Source organism: Manis pentadactyla, chromosome 13 (assembly GCF_030020395.1).
Source record: "Manis pentadactyla isolate mManPen7 chromosome 13, mManPen7.hap1, whole genome shotgun sequence".
Taxonomy (NCBI): domain Eukaryota; kingdom Metazoa; phylum Chordata; class Mammalia; order Pholidota; family Manidae; genus Manis; species Manis pentadactyla.
In genome coordinates, this window is record NC_080031.1 from 32,574,807 (window position 1) to 32,596,720 (window position 21,914).

The 21,914-nt window shown below is 36.4% G+C and overlaps 1 protein-coding gene across 7 annotated transcripts in view; it reads left to right on the top strand.

Annotated features, from left to right (window-relative positions):
- GRIA4 (glutamate ionotropic receptor AMPA type subunit 4) overlaps positions 1 to 21,914 on the top strand; it is a 413,780-nt gene that overhangs the window by 275,418 nt on the left and 116,448 nt on the right. For all 7 annotated transcript variants that reach the window (XM_057491184.1, XM_057491182.1, XM_057491183.1 and 4 more), the window contains exon 5: positions 11,675 to 11,859. In XM_057491184.1, coding sequence (XP_057347167.1) covers positions 11,675 to 11,859 — 185 coding nt within the window. The remainder of the gene's footprint in view (positions 1 to 11,674; positions 11,860 to 21,914) is intronic.

Below are 21,914 nucleotides of genomic sequence, written 5' to 3' on the forward strand. Positions count from 1 at the left end.
CTTAAAGTAAGATTGGAAGCTGCAAGTAAGGATGAAGAGTACAGGCTTTCTTAACACAAGGAATAGCCACTGCAACGCATTAAAGCATGAGAGAACCTGCTCTTTTAGTAGGTTTAATAAGCAAGAACTTGCTTATGAAAGATCTTAAATATAAGGTTTAGGATGAACTACCAATCTTTAGTATGACTTGAGTGAAGCATACCTAAGAGAGACAGGAAGAGATTGGTGGGAGAAAATAAGTGTACCACCACCATCACCACCAGTTATTTCTGTCCCATTCATTCTCATTTCTCTTCAAAGCACTTACCAGCTCTTGTCATTATACAATTAATGTATTTGCACATTTGCTTATTGTCTGCCTCATCCACTGGAGGGTAAGCTTCATACAGTAGGAACATTTTACTGTTTTTATTATTTCTATATCTGCAGCCTTTAGAGCAATGGCCTGGTACACAGTGGGAACACAATAAATATTCATTGAATGAAAAATGAAAGAATAAGCAGGAACTTGCTTATGAAAGATCTTAAATATAAGATTTAGGACGAAATATCAGGACTGACTTGGGATGAGGAGGGAGAAGAACAACAGGGTCTGATAGCATCACCTGGGTTTCTGACTCCAGTGACTGAGTAATTGGTTGATTACCCAGTTGGGACGTCAGGAATAATAGTTACGTTTTTGCTTTTGTTTTCCAGAGTATGGGATGTTGAGTTTATACATTATAATTCTCCCAGAGTTGTAGGGAGGAACTACTTACCTACCAAGAATTCACAAAATACTTCCCTAGACAACCACACTCTACAATCACTGTACTATGGAGAATGTTGTTTATTTTTATTTCATTAATAGCTAAGGAGCAGATTACTATAACTAATAACATCCTACATTAATCATCTTCATTGCATACAAGTCAAAAGTGAACAATTAAGGAATTCAAATAACCTGCCTCAGAACCATATAATCGAAATGAGAAACACAATTTTTGCAGTTGGAAGTAACTGAATCTACACTGAGCCCGTCATTTGTCACCTGGCATGCTGTTCAAGAAATCACTCTTTATTTAGATGAGCACCTCAGTGTCATTTCCTCACTGAACAAATTTAATAGTAAGTAATCAAATGTATTCACTCTCACAGTCACTGACATGAGTTTACAATTACTTCTTGGAATTGAGCTAGCCTCAGTGGGATATAAAAATTAAGCTAATCATATGGTGAATACTTACTTCATCCTGTGTTTGTTCCTGCTAGGAACAGAGATTGTCTCTCAGTAATTGTATGCAAATCCCTTCACCAGAATCATCACAGGAAAATAATATACTGTTACTCCTTTTCTAAAGAAAAGACAAAAGCAACATTTTAAAATATCACTTTCAAATCAACCAAAATGAATGGTTTTAGCTTTGTGTATAAAGACAGATCCAAATTAATATTATTTACAGTACACAGTTTGGCATGTGAACATAGCAAAACTGATATTTAATATGTGTGTAACACTTCTGTGTGTTTTATTCCTAGTGACTACTTCCATGATTAATTAATAAGATCTACTAGACTCAAACTTCAACATAGGGTACAGTACATTAATAGCCTTTTAAGAACCAAAATTCCATGTAAAGCATTGGCTATCTTGCAGCCTTCACCAATGAGTCAACTTTTCAGGGTTAGCTGAAGAATTGTTTTTATGAGCCAAAAGTATTTCTATCATTTAGAATACAATATTTTATCATTTAGAATAGAATTCTTTCTAAAATGGATTGCCCACTTTCCTCAATTCGGAGTTTTTATGAGACTTATTTTAGCCTTTGTTAAGGACTCAGGTTGCTATGAAGACTGATGATGGAAATCAGGGATATCCAAAGAACCTGCTGTGGTGTGCACGGCTCTTGGCCCCACAATTTTTGATCACCCAGTTTGGGAGCTTTTGCATTTGCCTGCCACCTTCTTATAGGGTCTAAATACATATATTAAGTAGATTTTAGTTCATTGTAATTCCACTGACTATTATTTATCATCAGTTCAGATCCTATCTCTAGATTGAAACCTAAGACATTGCTGAAATTTGAAAATATTAGACTAACAGAAATGACGATCTCAAATGGTTCCACCTGATGCAATGAAAAATCTCCTGGTTATTACATGGATAAGTGCAGAATGAGGGAGCAAGCAGAGAACTTAGAGAAATGCAGCAATTGACATTGTCCTCCCTTTCCATTTTTTTCAGAACTCTCCAGGTTGCAGGAGTTGCTGCATTACACCTGGCTGAATTTTCATAGCCTCCTTGCCAGCTTCCCCTTCTTCCTCCTCTTTCTACTTGAATCAGTCATTTCCACTAATGTTATGAAAGCTAATACTCTAAAAGCAATCTTATAAATCTGTTTCTTCTCTGCTCCAAAACCTCTATTTCTTTGTTGCTAAAGAAGTAAAATTTAACATTCAACATTTAATTATTCTAAAGTATGTATTGAGTGCCTTTCAGTTGCCAGTCATTCTTTTAACAAAGCAAACAAAATAAAATCTGCCTTCATGAGCTTACATTCTAGTGGAGAAATACACAATAAACAAGATAAGTGAAGAAAATACATAATACATTAGATGGTGATGTTAGGGAGAAAATTAAGCAAAGGGAAATGGGAAATTCCAGGACAAAAAGTTTTAGAGAAAATAGCCTGGGACAGCCTCTCTGAAAATTACCTTTGGGTAAAGACCTAAAGTAAAGGAAAGGGTGAGCCTGGCAGACATACCCTGGGGAGAGCACTCCCCAGGGCAAAAACTGGGATGGGAGCACACCTGGCAGGTTGTCACGACTTCAGAGAGGCCAGTTGGCTGGTGATTGTGAGAGTAAGAAAGACAGCAGTCAGTGAGGTCAGAGATGTGCGGCCATGCAGGCCACTTTTGTAAAGAAGCAATAAGAAGGCTTTAAGCTGTGAGTGATATGATCTGGCTTGCTTGCAGCTATGCTATGAATAGTCTGAAGGGGGCAAAGATGGAGCAAGGAGACCTGGAGGAGACAATGGCAATAATGCAAACAAGAGGGATTGGTGGCTTGGACCTGGGTGGCGGCAGTCAGGATAGGGAGAAATGGTCAGATTCTTGACATATTTTTCAGATAGCACTGACAGAATATGCTAAGTATGGGATGTATTTGTAAGAAGAAGAGTTGATGATCACTTACTTAAAGGCCTTTTTAACCCAGCCTCAACCTTCCTTTCCAGTTTCATCTCCCTCTCCCCATTTCCTAAGGCAGGCCAGAAGAAACCCTTGAGAATGGGGGGGCCTGAGTCCAAACCATAGCTCTACAACTTATCGGGGTTGATATTTGATATAAATCCCATAACCTAACTTAATCTCTTCAACTACAGGGGAATGATAATATCACCTACTTCACAGGGCTTTTATGAGGAACTATTGTATTGTAAAATGATAATAAAGTGTATATGGTTCATGAGTCCATTACTCCAGCAAACTAGTCTACTAACCGTCAACAGTTTATTAGGTATTCTTCGAGCTTCCTGCCTCTCTGCCTTGGCCTTATGCTGTAGTAATTCCTTCCCCTTTGCCATCTCAACCCCTCAAACCACCCCACCCTCCGAGACCCGTACCACAGTCCTGGGCATTCTCTCTGCACTAACGTCCTTTCTGCAGGGCTCTGTTCCCTCCTCTCAACTCTGCACTTGGCTTTCCCAAAGTGTTGGCATATTGCATAAGTTTAACATGCAAAACTAGGCCTTAAGCACTTTAAGTACTTACATGTTTGATGTGAGACAAACATAATTTGGGTGACTGTTAATTCACATATCTATACTTTAATAACCTTCTGAAGATACAATGGTTGCATTTTATGCAAGCTTGAACTGAATTTTGTATAGGGTGATATAAAAAAGATAACATCTGAACTGTGCATTCCATTTAGTGTTGAATAAAAAATAGATAAAATACCACTGTATAAGCAAAATAGTAACTGTATAGAAATTATGCTATATTTTTATTCTGATTAGGAAATTATAGTCTTTAGTTATTTGAGTTTAAAACTATGCAACTTTTTCAAGAATGTCTTGCTCTTCTTACTACACTGATGGACAGTGACTGCAATGGGGTATGGGGGGGGGGGGACTTGATAATATGGTTGAATGTAGTAACCACATTGTTTTTCATGTGAAACCTTCATAAGAGTGTATATCAATGATAGCTTAATAAAAAAATTTTTTTAAACCTGCAAGCAGAAAAATAAGAAATAAATAAAATAAAAATACAAACATAAAAAAGAAGAATGTCTTACACAAAATGAGATTGCCTTATATTAAAAGAAGATATTGATAGTACTGATGGTATTTTTAAAATGTTAGAGGCAAACTTGAAAAGATAACCAATTTATAGTTAGGGAATATTCAAAATCTACAGACACAATTTCTACAAAAGTTGACGTCCATAGCAAGAGAGAGAGGTGGGTTTCTCAACCTTTATCAGACTTGGCAGAGTGCTGTGTGTGACAGAGGAGGTGGCTGCAGGGTCTGTGTCCTCAGAAATCCATTGGCACCTGAATCCAAATAGAAAAACATGTGTTCTCCAGGAAATCAAAAAGACCTAAGAGTCCCTTCTGAAAGCAGAAGTGAAATGACCACCGGTGGAACAGGTTGTCATTATGTTCGAATCCTCCTCCTACTGATGCTGGGGTTCTTGTTTGCGGAGTCGAAGAATGAGCTTCACAAACAGTCAAGGCAGGAGAGCAAGGTACAGGCTTTTATTTAGAGTTAACAGTGAAAGGACAGAGCTCCCGGCTCACGCCAGGAGGGGACAAGAGAGTCCGTAGTGGTGCGTTGTCTAGGGGATTTATAGGCAGCTGAGGATTTTTCGAGAACATGAAAAAAACTTAGGGGTGTGGACTTGTTAAGTGGTCCCTGAATATTTAGAATTAACTTAACACAAGCAGCTTCCTCTGATGATTTCTCCCTGAGATACCAGCATCTTGGTCTGGGAGCATATGAAACAAGACCACCTGCTCAGCCCCCAAGGTGGGCCAAGGTATTGTTTGCTGAAGAGTAAGTTAAGAATTTCTAATGTCTTAACTTCTTGGGTATTAAAATGCAATCTTATCTTTAAGGTGGAATCCTTCCTGCCTTTTACTGTGTTGTTTATGCCTGGGCTTACTTGCTAAATTAGTTGCCCAGTTTGCAAAATCACTTCATCAGATCTGAAGGAGAAAGATAGCACATAGGCCTGGGCCTTTTAGTATGCTAAAGAGAACCTTACACATGATTATAAATGGTTAGCATAATAAAACATGTGCTACTCTTCTTTATCTGGGGAACATTAACTGATTTCACTGAAGAATGATTCTAGAGCTCAATGTTTAACATTGAGTTTTAGCAGTGGGGTTTCCTTGCATGTAGTTACATTGCTCTGACTGCAAATATCCCGCCCTGCCCCCTCCAGAGGCCCTCACCCTACTCTGACTACATCCATGTTCCCTGTCTCACTATCACAGTGCTGATTCAATCGCTAAGGTAATTTATTCTGGCTCCTTAATCTAGAATCTGGTCTCCTCTCTTTCTTAACTCTCACCCGGGTTATTTCAATATGGCCTCCAAACAGGTTTTCTTTCCCATTTCTTTTGTTACCTTCATCCATTGTATTTCCACACCTCAGCTAAATGATTCCTTTAAAACACATGCAGTCTTGTCACTCTCTTCCTGAAGTTCCTGAGGAACAAAGTCCAAATTCCATAAATGATAGAGAAGGCTCTGTGAATATGGCCCCTGACTACTTCTCTCTCCAGCCTTTGAAGATCTTCCCATAGCCCACACCAATTCTCCACACACCTTCCTTGTCTTCCCAATCACGTAAGCTAAACAGAAGTATTTGACATTCCTGAATGTGATGTGCCATGCTTCTTCTGACCTCTGTCTGAGCCACTTAACATCCTGATTTCTCTCTACGAATTTCCCATTAATTTATTCATATAAACAACTCTTTGCTGAGCACCTACTGTACTAGGTATTAAACACAGAAATAGTTCCTGCCTTCACAGAGCCTGGAGTATGGTGGGGGAAAGACACTAATCAGATTATCACTCAAATATGGAGTTAGAAACCGTGGTAAAAGTTTCCAAGAGAAATGTACAGAAAGCAAGCTGTAAGAGCTTATATGAGGGGAAAGTGATATAGTCATGGGGTAAGTGATGTCTGAGATGAGATCTGAAAGGTGAAAGAAGGCAAAAGTGGAAGGAATCAATCTCTTAAAGGGAGCAGTAGCATATGCAAAGGAACTGAGGTGGAACACGGCACCTTCCATAGCATCTGGGAAAGCCAGTATGCTGGAAGGTAGAAAACAACGAAGGGAATGGTACAAAACAAAACTGGAAAGAGAGGGAGAGAACAAGTATGAGCAGATTTTGGTATGTATCATTAAAAATAGGAAAACATTGAAGGCTTCATTAAAGAAGTACCAGAGAGTTTCTGTACCAATCTAGTTGCTATGTAAACAAGTGAATATATGAATTAATAGGCCCAACCATTCTTTGTACTGAAATAAAATTCTGTAGTGACTCAATTCTAGAAAATCTCAAGATAAATAAGAAAATACAGTGTTAGGGCACTGGGAGGAGGTGTTTAATACCTTCAACCTGTGGCAAATAGTTGAAAATACTTGCCATATGTCTGTATTAAAAAGGATTAGATTCAGTTGCAACTGTGAGAAGAACTTTGAAGATTTAAGTTCTCAAATTCCCCTGTTGTGTGTCACCTGAATTAAATTTGAACACTGCAGTGTAAGGGTTAGGAGGCAATAAATGTTATTGTCAGAAAATACGAGAGGTCTTTGAGAAAATCAAGAGCCCAAAATGACCATGGATTTGCTTTTTCTCTTGATTGTGGAAAAGAGAAAACTCAAGACATTGCATTTTATCTCAGGTTTACTTGTACAGCTTCAAACTGAATAAGCTGGAAAATCTTATTTTCACTGTGCCCTTTTGAACTTTGGCATAAACAGATGCAACAGTCACAGCCCCAGATGATTGTAACCAAGCTACAATACTGGTTACTCCTTCTGTGTGCTGACAGCTTGGAGTCCAGACTGTAGCCTTTGAACACGTTATTTCAGTACCTAAGCTGCTTTGCAAAGAGTCCAAACTAAATGGTTACTAACTCTGCTTCACGGTTCCAGTGTGGTGGCATTAAATGCAGGGAGGATTACAGAACTTTATTCCTCTCAAAGACTGGGATGAATATGCAGCATGAAGTACATTTCCAAATACATATACCTTCCTTTTCAAATATACTAGTTTGGGATGCAAGTAATTGTGCCAAGCCAGAGAAATGGATGCTGTAGTAGTGGGTACCTGCATAGCAATTTACAAGATTAATGAGAAAGGCTTTAATTTAAGTAAGTACACACTGCTGCTATCTCTCCTTGTCACTTATCTTTTTTAAATTCCACAACTCCCCATGAGACAGACACAGTCCTCTCCTTCCCAGGCAGTTCCCATGACCTAGATGTTTCTCCATCCTCTTTTCATCATAATATTGGACCCTTCATCTCATTACTTCATAATCCTGATGATATTCTTTGATGATTTCTACATTCTCACTTCTCATTGTCTCCTTACTTTCTCCCTCTGAAGTCTAATGTCTACATCCAGCATTCCATCGATGCTGTTTCTGTTGAGTGCATCTAATTAAAAACTGCTAAGGGCACTTTTCTATCCTTATCTAAGTGAAGTTTTTATGGCAAATGGATAACTCCCTTCTTTTTGAAATTGTATCCATCTTGACATAAATCTCTCCTGATTCTCCTACTGCATCTCTGTGTACAGTGTTGAATCAAATAACTCTAGAACATCAAATAAATAAGCCCAGCTTGTGTTGCTAGCAGTTACATCTCTGGATGATACTACTCATCCAACATAGCTCATTAGCCACAGGTGATAAGAAAAGTGTTGCTGTGCAAGGATTTAATAGTTCAAGAATGCTTCCATCACTATGATTCTGTTAACATAACTGACGTCACTATATGACATGATATTTTTTAAATATTTGTATATATAACTAATAGTTCTGTAATAACTGTGAAAATGCCCTCGATATTATTATAACCCAATCATGTGATCTTGCCCATGGCATGCTTTTACTACTATTCTAATAAAATTATGTTGCTTCTCTTGAAGTTATTTATACAATACTGTATAATTTGCATAATGGTTAGTGACCTAGCATCAGTTTTGCTAGACAGTTAATTCTTTCTGGAAACAAGAATCATGTCTCTATTTATTTTGGCAAAACTTAATATTGGATAGAGTAGGTTTTCAATAAATTATACTGAATTAAAATGTTATACAGTTTTTTAAGTAAAAGCAAGACTTAAAAGATCCTTTATAGTAGTGACTTCTCCATTAATCTTGTACTATTCACCTAAAACTGCAGTATTCATTTTCTGGACAACAATATTGCATTGCAGATTTTCTAATAACTAGGAGTTACAAATCACAGCCAGATGTACAATTAGTATGACTTGACTTGTGATTTTCTAGTTTATATAACAGCTATGTTATATAATCATATATTCAACAGCAATATTTTCTCCAAGTTACAATATATTCCCAACAATATTGGCCAATAAATAAGACACACATATCTGAGTAGCTATGAATAAGACAGCCTATTAAAATCAAGCACAGCTTACAAAAGAATTCACGTTTTCAGCCGGGCTCTGAAACTACCTGCATGTCCTTTGCTCTGCATTGAAAAGATGCCATTTATTTTTTACTATGATTAATGGTTCATTTTAGGCAACCAAACTTCCTTGCCATTTAAAAGATTGTGTCCTAGGGGTTGTCTTATTTCACATCTAGTGTCATTTGTAAATCCAAAAGTCAGATGCTGAAATGTTGAATTTGAATTATAATTTTGTTTTTTTAGTGTGAATCCTTTGGTATCTATTAGGCAACCATGAACATATATAAATTTCATCAGAAGGTATATGGCTCTACATTCTGTAAAAGTCCTGTAGGCAGGAAAATAACAATCTGGATGCCTTGAGCTGACATAAGCCTGATAACCACATGCCAAAAAAAAAATGACAGTATCTGAAGAACTGTGCCAATCTGTGCATTGATCCCAGGGAGCAGGAATAGTTCTTCAGTGTGTGTGGCCAATATTTATCATTTTTACAACATGCAAATAATCAAACAAAAAAATCTGAATTACTTGGGTAAGACAATAAGTAAAAGGAGAAGAGTTACATGCTAATTGGTATTTTTAAAAAGAACATGTTCATAGATGTCAAAAATGAATAAAAGGAACATTGTCTCACTTACTGGCCTTATTATTAGAGAACAAGACTCAGTAACAGGATAAATGAGGCATGAATGTGTGCATTAAGACAGAACTCAGGCCATCCTGTTACACACGCACTGAACAGAAATCAAGAGAAAGAGTACTGGATTTGGGGTGGGGACCTGGGGGGAATCCAGGTAAGATTTGAAAAGATAATTGCAGGCATACATTACAAAAGGGAAGACTAAATGGAGCAATAGATACACCGGAATAATTATATAGTAATTAGCATGCTCTTTTTCATCCTGTTTGGGAAATTCTTTTTTTCATTTAGATAAAAATGAATCCTGACTGCCACAGTATTTCGTTTGGCAGGATATCAGGTAATTTATATTTCAAATATGATCTCATCATAACTTCCATCTGTTGATTCTTACTGAGCATTCATAATGTTTGAAACTCTGACTTACAAAAGACATACATTGAATTTGAGAGATTCACATGCCAATCAGAAAATTGAATAAATGTGCTTTTAAATCTTCACTTTTAATCCACCCAGCTATCCCCTCTAACTCCAGGGACCGAGGGAGGAGGAAACAATAGGCAGCTGCCCCAGAATGAGCTCATTTAAGTGTTAGACCTCAGGGGACTGGCGTATTGTTTTATGCTAAGCCACAGGGGAAAAAAATAACTGGCTGACAGACTCTAATCTTAACCAGCCCTTGTGGAAGGGCTATTTACAGATTCTAGAAATCCTTCCCCTCTCTCTTATATTCCAATTCAAAGCTGATGGCTGGAAAAAATCAAGATTTCTAGGCAATGTTGGCATGAAGAAACACTCCCAAGTGCTGAGTACACGAGTTTGCTCCTTCTGCCTTAACCCAGATACCAAGACTGGAAGCTCCCCTCCCACGTGCAGAGATCTGGACCAAGAGCAGGGTAGAGACCATCCCGTTCTCTCTGGAATAAACAGTATTCGCTGGAATAAACCTATGGGCAGGAGTAAACCAACGGATAAACATTCCTCCTACAGCAGCCCTGGATGCACCTTCTTAGTCTGCAGGACCCAATTCAAGTTGTTCCTCCTTTTGGGTGTTTTTCCTTGTCTCACACAGGCAGATTTAGCCAAACCTTCCCTTGGGCCAACACTTTACCTTGAATGCAGCTGTCAATACACTATTTTAAACTAAATTGCATTTGTTTACTTGAATATCTGTCTCCACTACTAGATTATGAGTTTGAGTGCCTCACCTAATGACCTAATGGTCATTCAATTCATCCCCAGGTCCTGTCCTTCTCCTGCCTGGAGGAGAAGGGTTAAATAATGCCTTCTCCATTTACAGTAAGGGTCCTCTATACTGTGTGGTTTCTTCTGTAACCCGATGGGCCCTTGGTCTCATTGTGGGAAAGAATTCAAGAACAGACGCATTGAGCTTTAAGAGTTTATTTGGAAAATAATATTATAGAAAAAGGCAATAGTACACTTTTGCGTATTTCTCATTGTTGAGGTGTGGGCAGACCCAAAGGGGGTTGCATCAAAAGGACAATAGGGAGCCTTTTTTACATAAAGGAAAGTGATATTCACTAAGTCGGGTTTGGTTTCAAAGAGGTCGAGTCTTCCTGGAGTTTGGGCTTGCTCTGCCCTCAGCCAATGGAGGGATTTGTGACTATGGTTTGTCCCCATCAAGGCTGTCGTGCACAGGGAGGTGGGATTTTTTTTAGTATGCTAAATGATGGAGGGGCGTGATTTTTATTATGTTAATGGTTTAGCGGTGAAGCTTAGGTTAATTTCTCCTCCATGTTGTAACAAGCCAGTTGTAGCCAGTCTATTATCAATATTCTCACTCCACATCCCACAACAACAGCTTGCATGGAATGGACAGAATGCGAGCAAGCATCCAGCCGGAATCCCCCTCCCTCTCCCTGCTTATGTCTAGCGATCTACCTACCTGGACACTTTCACATCTCCACTTCCATAGTAGAACCAAAATATGCTACTGCTGTGCTCAAGGGATGAGTAGGAACAGTTGTTCAAAATCCACACTGTCTAGTGAGTAAAATTAACAGAAAGAGTTCATGAAATTGGTGTTGACTGACTACAGGTGGTTCTGGATTTTGTTATTGGTTATGTCTAGAGAAACTTAATATTCTCCAATAGAGAGATTTTATGAGCTTACTCAAGGCAGAGTGTTGTCATAACATTCAAGCAGTATTTTAATGGATGTTGTTGCCTTAAAGAAAGTAAAAACAAATGATTTGTAAATAACCACTCAGTTAAATATCTAAGCATTTGTTGTATATTTTGCAACATAGAAATGTTGATGTAGACTCAGTACATGCGTAGTTATTAAAGGGGAGTAAAAGCATGTTTTTAGTAACCCTTCTGATTTTTTTTCCCCCACTAGGATACTCGATACTTCAAGCTATTATGGAAAAAGCAGGACAAAATGGTTGGCATGTCAGTGCTATATGTGTGGAAAATTTTAATGATGTCAGCTATAGGCAACTTCTAGAAGAACTTGATAGAAGACAAGAGAAGAAATTTGTAATAGACTGTGAGATAGAGAGGCTTCAAAACATATTAGAACAGGTAAGTCTTAGATTTTATATTATTATTAACTAGACCTTCTACAAAAACGTTGACCTTTGATTTACTTGTCCTCATCAATATCTTCTTTCACATCCTTAGTCTTAAGTGTGGATTTTGGAAGATTTGACTCCATGATTTATCCCCAAGACTAAGTCATAGTCCGTTATTACCAGAGGCCATTTTGGTTCTTAGGTCTCAAAGCAGTCAGGAGAAGAAGTTCTCACTCATTTTTAAGACACAAAATAGGACCTTTTGTGAATCGTCAACAGCTCTTGGCCTCTTATTTTGATAAACATTAATTTTGAAGATTAATTCCAACTAAAATACCAGAAAAGTATAATTCCTGTGACAGTGTGCTTTTTCAAGCCTTTAAAGAAATAGCTAAAATAGCTACATGAGAAATAGCAACACAAATTAATAAAGCAATAAAATAAAAGAAAATAAGTGTTTATAGCATATTTTCTTCTAAATGTTGTAAGTAAATACATTACCACCACAGTGAAGATGGTTTTCAACTCTCCTCACAAAGGAAGAATCCTTTAATAAAACTTTCAATAAATATTTGTTGATTTGATTTGAAGCAGACAGGAAAAGATAAAATTGAGCTTTGTCATTGTGTTAAATGATAATATCAAATAATGGATAACATTTGCCTTCCCCCAACCCTGAAAAATCATGATAAAGCCTTAGTCTGTATTTGGCCAGAATTGCAGTGAATGAATGCCATCTAGTGGTTTCGGAAATGTTTGCTCATGTTAATCTACAACGTATTAGATAAACTAAACAATATTATATAGCATATTTTCTTGGTTAGTTTACTGCATATAGTTTATCTGCATAATTATATGATTTGATTTGTAGTAGTAAACTTACCAATTTGATGATATATTTATAAGAATAACTTAAGTGCTCAACTATAAAAATCAAATCAAATGTGTTTCAGAGATTCCTCCTTGATACTGAAGGACAGTAAATTTCCTAAATTTCCTTCCTCAGCTATGTAAGAATCTGTGAAAGTTAAAAGTAAAAAAAGCATTAAGTATTTCTTTTAAAGGTCTAGTGAAGCCAGACTCTGCTATAAAAGGAAATGACAGAGTATTCACTTTCTGTTTTCCTTTTATAAAAGAAAAAGGAAAACCACTTGATTGAAGAAACTGTTTATATTATATTGAAAAATATTAATTATAAACCTGGGTATCACTCAAGTGTACTCCTGAGGGAGTCCAAATATCATTCAGGTTGTAACTACTCAAGGTACATGAAAAATTTTAATGTGTATTTATGGAATCCAAGAAAAAACAAAACCATCTCTTACTTTCTTAAACAAGACAGTTGCTTCAGCTCAAACCCCATCCCTCCCACCCCTGCCCTGGGCTGAGAGCTTGAGTCATTTGAGGTGAGCATTGAAGCTCTGTGAGTAACTCCTCACGAATTCCACAAGAGCAGCCACTTCTGTGAACCACCTGCATTGCAGAGTTCCTGTCAGACGATAAGGCTCAGGAAGATGGTCCACTTGGACCTGTGCTTAAGTGGCCATATTTGGAGAAGGTAATTGAGTGCCTAAAGCACATTGACCCATCTCAGAAGCTTAGCTGGTTTCTAAGAAGAAAATCAGCACACCTGGGTTGCTTCGGATAAACTTCTTCAATCTTAAATACGTTCTTGCTAAGAGAACTGGATATCTGACCTTTTTTGTCACTTCAAATAATTTTTTTTTTTTTACTTTTTTCCGGCCTTATTGAGATATGATTAACATATAACATTGTGTAAGTTTGAGGTGTACAATGTGATAATTTGATACACTAATATATTGTGAAATTATTACCACAGTAGGGTTAATTAACACCTCCATCACTTCACATAATTACCATTTCTTTTTGGGGATGAGAACATTTAAGATATACTCCCTCAGCAACTTTTAAATATATAACACAGTATTGTTAACTATAGTCACCATGCTGTACATTAGATCCAGAACTTAGAAAATTTGAGTGTCTACCTTTTCTATTTCTATTTCTTTTATTGTTGCTGAATTCTAAAAGGTTCCTTTTCAATCAAGACTATGTAATAATAATAATGAGACTAAAAATACACTCTTTGTCCCTTTAAAATGCTTCTCAGGGATAAACCTCAAAAACTGTAACAAAGTTCTACCGTGTTGTGAGAATAAAATATACTCCTAAAAGTCCCAAGAAATTTCTCCTCAAGGAAAGCTGCTTTCGGTTATGGAACACTTTTTTTTTTTTTTTAACTATCTATATTTGAACACCTATAGCTCTAAGCAAAATCACTTCTGGTGTTTCTTGGTTTTACTACTGACTCATCTAAACACAAGAGCTAATCCAGACTTGGTCAGAAATTTGTGCATGTACTTCAGTACCCCTGTATTTCAGCATCCTCTTTAATAAATTGAGGTAGCAATAGAAAACAATTACAGAGACTCAACCAAAACATTTTTTGAAAAGTGAAATGCTAAATAATATTGATCAGAAAAATGCCTTGGGGAAAAAAGGAGCCCTCTTTCAGAAGATGGTGAAATATTACATGAAGATGAGGGTATATGCTAACAAGTCTGTAAAGGATGGGCAGGCATGCTGTCAGTAATTACTTTGTTGACATTTTAATTTCTAACAGTTTTCAGAAATGTAATGAAAATAGCTCACACAATTTTCTCTCAAAATATGTTAATGGACAACAGCAGTTAGGGAAGCACTTCATCTTCTGTACATGCTTTCCAAATTATTGTTATGCCATAAACTAATTAGTTCTTATAAATGTTGCTGTTTAGAATAGCAGTTAGCCATACACTCATTCAAACATTTTAAACATGAGTTTCAAAACTACATTTGAAAATCTAGTTTCAAGTATATTGATTTTCTCTACACCACAAGAAAAAGTGGAAGAATTTATGTAAATGTGGTCCACTGAGCTATTTAAGGTGATTGAACATATAACAAAATTATAAATTAGATTTTTCAAACTGTTTGTATCCAGCTCTGATAAAATAAAATGCATCTTCAGCTCATTAAATCCAACGGACAATTTGGCCCACTCATCTGCAGAAAAATACTCCGAAAAGAAACTTAAAGCTAAAACTACTTTTTGAGTATTTGTTGAATTTATGATCAGTTATTGACTGAGAGTCTTCACTTTTTTCTTAAATTAATATTTATCATTTTGGACACTAGTATTATTTACTTTATCCAGTTTTCTTCCATTAATAATACACCAATTATTTTATAGAATAGATCAAAATAGCTTAATATAGCTGGAAACAAAATCAGTTGTTTTCATATCAAAATGAGTGCTTTTCAGTGGAGACTTTTCAGATATATTTTTCACACGTATTCATTAATTATAAATCCTGGAATTGATTACTTGCAAAGCATCTCTAGGGATTCGACTAATACCTTATTAATTAAACATGGAAGTGCCAGATTTTGATTCATAATTTTACCCCAGTAACTTTAAACAAGAACAAACTTGATCTTTACTGTCTTTTGGCATAAAACAATATTTTTGCAAAATAGCACCGAAGGCTAGAGGTTGCTCACACATTTTACTCCACCATGAGAAAAACCAACGGTCATGCAGCTAGATTTCTGTGTTCTTACAGTCTGTGGAACCCGCCGCTCGTGAATCCCCCACTTACACCTGGAATGCAGTCATTACACGGGGCAGTGGGGTGGCTTGTGCTCTCTTTCCGTTTCTTTTATCAGTTGACTTACATCCTCAAAATTATGATGTTTCCAAAAACGGTGAATGTTTTCACTTTTTGAGAGATGGATGTGAAGTCTTCAATTGTTTATTATTTAAAAAGTAATTAGAATAATTTAATGCCTATGATTCTTCTTCTCCTTACTTTAAATAAGGAACATTGAACTGAGATGATCTTGAAAAACCCTGTTCACTCAAAAAGTCAATAACACTATTTCCAATGAAGACTTCCTGATAATTGCATTTGACCCTGAAGTAATATATAGTTTTACATGTAGGATATAACTTGAAAAGAAGCATAAAGTAAAACCTCAGTCAAGTGGCCTTTTCTGTATATTCATTCATTCTACAACCATTTATTAAGTGCCCACTTAGGTTCTGCTATAACATAAAAAACTATAACTTTTATGTTATACAGTGACAAGCAAAACAGATACATTCTCTGTTCTAGTTAGTAACTGTTACCTGGTTACCTAAAGTTTAAACCAAAGGCATTTGCCAAACTCTTACTAGACTATATTCTTTCCTTTAGGATTATAGTACATGGAGAGTGATCAAGGATCTCATTTTGCTGCAGGGATTTTGTTGGGAGTGCCAGGTTCTTATTTAATAGATGATGATATCAAAGGCATTAAATAACTGGAACTATATTGGCCCTAGGGCAAACCATGGATGTATTTAAGGAGTCTGACCAAGTATTGATCAGAAGTGGGTAAGGACAGACCTTAAAATATGAAACAAATGTATAACAAATGAATTAAGAAAAATGGCTGTAAAGTTGGGTTGCAGGTATCTGAAACTGCCTTTTCATCCCCACCTCAAGTATAATTGTGTCCCTTTCAGCAGTAGTTCCACTTTCACAATATGAAAGGGAAATTCAGTGTCCCATTAGACGCAATGTGAATCTCAGTTAACTGGCAAACCCAGAGACCTTCCCATACTGTTTGCAAATTAATCAAAAAAACCTAAAAGCAATCACTGACCTCAAGGCTTTGTTGTATCACCAAAAGAATCCAATAATCCTACCTCAGGACATGATCAGTTAGAAAGAGGAAAATTCCTCACAAACAGAAGTGTGGCCATTTGCACATAAGCAATGAAATGTGGGCTTGGCCCCCAATTAATTTACTATAAATCAGGCTGCCTCCTTGTCTAGCCCCACCTACATGAGAAGTGAGTGCCCAGGCAGGATTTTTGGCAAATTGCCAAAGGTGTGGCAACAAATAGAGTCTGTTTATCTAGAGTCTGTACTTACATATTTTCAGAATTCTTTAACATAAGGAATTGTACAAATCTATAACTCTACTTGGTTTACCTCCACTTCCATCAACATCTCTGACAACAAATAAGGCATCTAAAGAAGCCAAAGGCTTAAAGCACCTGCCTCTGTGTGACATAATTGGTTAGGTAATTATCTAGAAGAAATGGGGCATTTTAGTTATTGGCTAGTAGCCATAAGGTCAATTTTCTTTATGCTAAAACAAAACCAAACAACAAAAACCCTTCAAAAACAAAAGTATAAAAGACACTAGAGATTTTTTTTAAAAGCACAAAGAAAAGTACAGGAGGGGTAGTCACTATGGAAGAGATCTGATCATTGGAGATAATAGCTTTGATTACCTGAATCCCCTTAGAAGGATTAAGCACCACATTGTAACATTAGAAATGAACCAATAGCAGTAGACAGGACAATTCTGAACTTGATTCCTAATACAGTCTTTCAACGTCTGTGTGCCAACAGCGTTCCAGGCACAACAGTGCTGTACAGAGATGATCAAAACACGGCCCCTACGCTGGAAATGCTGGTGCTCAAGCTGGCAACCCAGAAACATGACTAAATGATTACAAGACTACTTGATGGGGTTAGAAACCTAAATATTACAAAACATACCAGAAGTCCAGAAGATGTGGTGACTGAGTTTAGTCAGGCCTTTGTATTTGCCCAAGAACAGAAAGGGGGCACAGGTATTCCAAACAGAAACAACTGCAAAAGTAAGGAGATCTGAAAAAGCCCAGAAGGCAGAACTAATTCTATGTGAAAAAAAAAAATGGGTAAGGGGCAGAGGTAGAAATTGGAGAGGCTCCGTAATCAAAGGTGATGCTGTAAAGACTGGAGGAAGCGGGAGTATGGATTCCTTAGATTGCCTTAGTTGAGCATTTTTGCTGTTGAAATCGTATCTCTATCAGAGACAGATCTGTTTATCATTTACCAATATATACTCAGTGAAGTGAAAAGGGGTCAAAAAATAATTGTTGATTAAATGAAGTCTGACAGACCTTCCCTTGAGGACACAGGCAGGAAGTATCTCTTTTGTGTGGTTAAGAGCACCCAGGAGCCCTTGAAGTTTCTGAAGGTAAGCCCTCAATTCCCTGAGAAGCTTTCTTTTCCAGAATATCTCACCCACCAAAGATGATGGGAAATCTAGGTTTTTCTAGAGTCTATTGTATAGGCTGAAAAAAGCATTAAAGTTTCATTTCCATATATTAAAGTAACAATGAGTGAGATGCAACGGGAACAAATCAGCCACTCAAAGAAACCACTACAGCAAAGAAATCCTATCAGCAGCCTCCTGCCCTGCAGGACCGGCAGAGCCGGCTGCTTTGGCATCGTTGTAAAGCTACTTCTCCATCTTGAGCTTTGCTCGGTCAGGAGCTCCAGCAAAGTAAGAAGGAGCTTAAAAGACATGAGGTTGTGCTTAAAAAGGTGAATTGTACTTCTCTGATCTTGCTTCTTTGCAAGGTCAAAATTGCAAAAGTGATTTGAATGTGCAAGTCCCATTATGATGCACAGGGTTTCTTGTTTTCATAGAAAAAGACACACCTATAGAGACCTCAGTCAGCCTAGTGCAAATGGAATTGGTGGAGCCAGAGAGGGGTCCCTAATGGTGTCTCAGCAATTGTTACTGTGGTTGCAGCTATTCCTCATTATAAAGTTAAAATAAAAGGAAAAGTAAGGAAAGCAAAGAATATAGGTTTTGCAGAAGAAAAATATGATTGTCAGACTGCAAGGACTTTTGTCTTGAAGGAATTGTGAATTCTAGGACTTGATTGTGTTCAATGAAATTTGTTTTAGTTGATGCTGCAAGAACATATTAGAATAGTTCCCATTATTACTGTTGTTGACACAAACATTAAAAGCTCAGTTTCTTTAAAAAAGATTGGAAAATCTGCTTGACAAATTTAGAGATATGAATCAGTTTTTCTAGCCTTAAATAGAAAGCAGCTGCATAAACTGCTCTGCTATGGCTTAGAGAAAGACAAGTCATATTCCTCATTAAGTAGGAGAGAGAGTAAACTTCACAATTTATTTCAGTAGAATTTTGCATCTACTCTTCAAATGTTTAAAAAACAGTGAGATTTAAAAAAGGAAGCAAAACATTCAGCAGTACCTTTGAGGACACTTCTCTGGGTCTTGTAAACATTACAAATATAACTGCACTTTATAAATTCTAGAATATTTATATTAAACAGTGCAGTAATAGAGTGTACAATAAATGGAATGATGCATCTTTTTGATCACTGTGATTCAGTCAGAATGGAAATGGAACAAATTCATTCTTAATCTTCCCCTTAAGATTAATTTAAGGTTAATTAATCTTAAAATTAACCCCTTAAGATTAACATGATTGTATACTACTTCCCTACTGATCATCTAGATATTCTCTGAACTCACATACAACTGGTGCAAAGTTTAAGATCAGATTGTGGGAGGAAATTAAAATGATGTTTATTTTTTAAAAAAAGTTTTCACATTATCACTGTAAATTGAAGAAAAGTCAAAATTGTACATTGGGAATTTAGTTTCTATTTTTTAAGATTTTTTTCTCTAGACTCACATACACTAAATGATTGTTATATTCTTCCAAAGTCTAAGCTTAAATTGTCTCTGCATTTGCCCTGTGCTTTCCTTTAAAACCACAGACCTATACTGGAAATATATACATATATATATATATATATATATATATATATATTTGAATTCTATTTTTATACATAATTTGGGATTAATTTTGCTGATTAACATAATGTAAACTTGAAGTACAAATATTTTAATATGATGTAATAATATAATAATATAAACATCTTGCAGGTAACACAAGGGAAATGAATTTTCTTGTCTCTGCCCACCCCACACTATCATTTACCTTTCTTATACATGTACACAGCACTTATCCATTGCTTATTTTGTCAATGAACATTTATCCAAGACCTACCAATTTTCAAGCACTGTATACAAAGTTAAATCAATTTCAGTTCATCCCTTAAAGGAATTCCAAATGTAAAGGAAAACAGAGGAATACAAGCATATAATATAGTACAATATAGAAAATGTAAGAAAGATGTGACATTGTTGAAAGACGAGTCAGAATTCCCCGGGAGGAGGAGCTGGGGAAGAGCATTCAAGGCAGATGGCACGTGGAGAGCAGAGCTCTGGAACAGGGCCTCGCATGCTGGGAAAGCCAGGGAATGTGGTTGGAACATCCAGTGCCTGGGGAATGAGAAGATGGTCAAGGCAAACTGAAGACACGTTACAATGGGCCTCATAAGCTGCACTAAGTAGTTTTATATTCATCATAACATTTACATGTCACTGGATGTTCTTAAACATGATCAACTTGGTGTTTCAGAACAATAATCCTGATGACAACATAGAGAATGGACTGAAAGGTGGGCAGACTGGTGACCAAGTAGTGTGCTGGTCGGCATGGTTCTCACTCTCTCTACTTGATCTCTTCCATCATGTATGCTGGTGTTTAACTTCATTTATGTGACATATCCAAAGCAAATATTTGTTGAGTGCCTAATCTAGGCCAATGTCCTGCTTAGTAAAATCCCCTGTCCCATAGAGCTTATATATTTTAGTGAGGGAGCTACACAAAAAACAAGTAAAATGCCAAATAATGATAGTGAGAAGTTACTTCTTAAATGTATTTCTTACATGTCTACTTTGCCAAATACCATGATGCACACTTAATTTAGGAATTCATTTTTACCAATACTGTTGTTAAGATTTGGAGAAGTTTAACTGTTCTGATTAGGGTTTAAAAAATAAACAGGAAATTTCTTTTGGCTATTTTAACAATATCATTTATCATGGATAACAGTTTGTAAGTTTTGACTGTCCTGTGCAAAACATGAGCAAATACCTATCCAGTTAACTTGGTATGCAAATACTGCACTGACATCAAATAGGAGAATCTCTTTTATTAGGGAGAGGCATTTTTTCTGTATTTTCTTTCTTATAATTTTTCGTTTGTTTATTTTTTTTAATAATGTTTGAGTAAGTCATTGAACACATGTAAAGGGCTTACTCAGAAAAATTTTTGTTTGTTTATTAAGATAGGGAGTCTGCTTACATCTATGTCCTCTCTCTGAATCCACTTCATAAGAACCTGGTTCTCTAGTGCCAAACTATTTGAAATATGGCAAAACAAATAAACTCCACTGCAAAGAACTTTCTGTGGAAATAAAAATAATGAAAATAATTTTTAGACCATATGTCTTAATTAATCTTACATATTTAATCACAGTTTCATCGGTTGGATATAATTCCAAACATGCACATTTAAAAATTTATGATCAAAAAGTTACTAACTGAAGCTATTAAATAATGAGGTGTTATTACAAAATTATGAACAAAACTATCTTAAAAATGCCTCAAATAGTTGTTGAGTTGAGTTGTCACCTCTTTATATTTTCTTTGCCTAAAAATAAGAGAAGAGAAAATATTTCCAAGAAAATAAGGGTAGTTTTGAATTAAGAAAAATGAGAAAGGAAAAAATGCTCAGTTGATAATATTTCAAATGAGTACAAGAAAGAAAAGAAATAGAAAAGCAATGGGATAGTGGTGGGAACATGATGCTACCCTGAAGCCTCCTAGGACCAACGGCTCACATAGCTCTCTACTCAGGAAAGACACAGAATCGCCGGCTGTCCGGTTGGCCAGCTCCTAGAGGTCATCCACCCCGGGACCCGCATCTTCACACCGTGCTCCTGCAGACCATGTTTGATCAATTTTGCTTCCTCTTGAACCTATTTTACATATAATTCAGTAAATATTCCCTCATAATTATATATCCCTTTGAAACATATATGACAATACATAGCATTTGAATATAACTTTTATTACCATCATGACTGCACCAAAAGTCCCCTCAAGTTTTCTTTATAACCCAATAGTAATACTTGTTCATTAATGTTATGTCCACTTAAGGACATCTCAGGAAATGAGGTATTCTGATTAATATAAAGTTAACTGTATCTACTGTCATAGAATTCCAGTTTTCAAAGAGAACACCATAAGATGTACTTAACACTGAACGCTACTGTAAATTGTT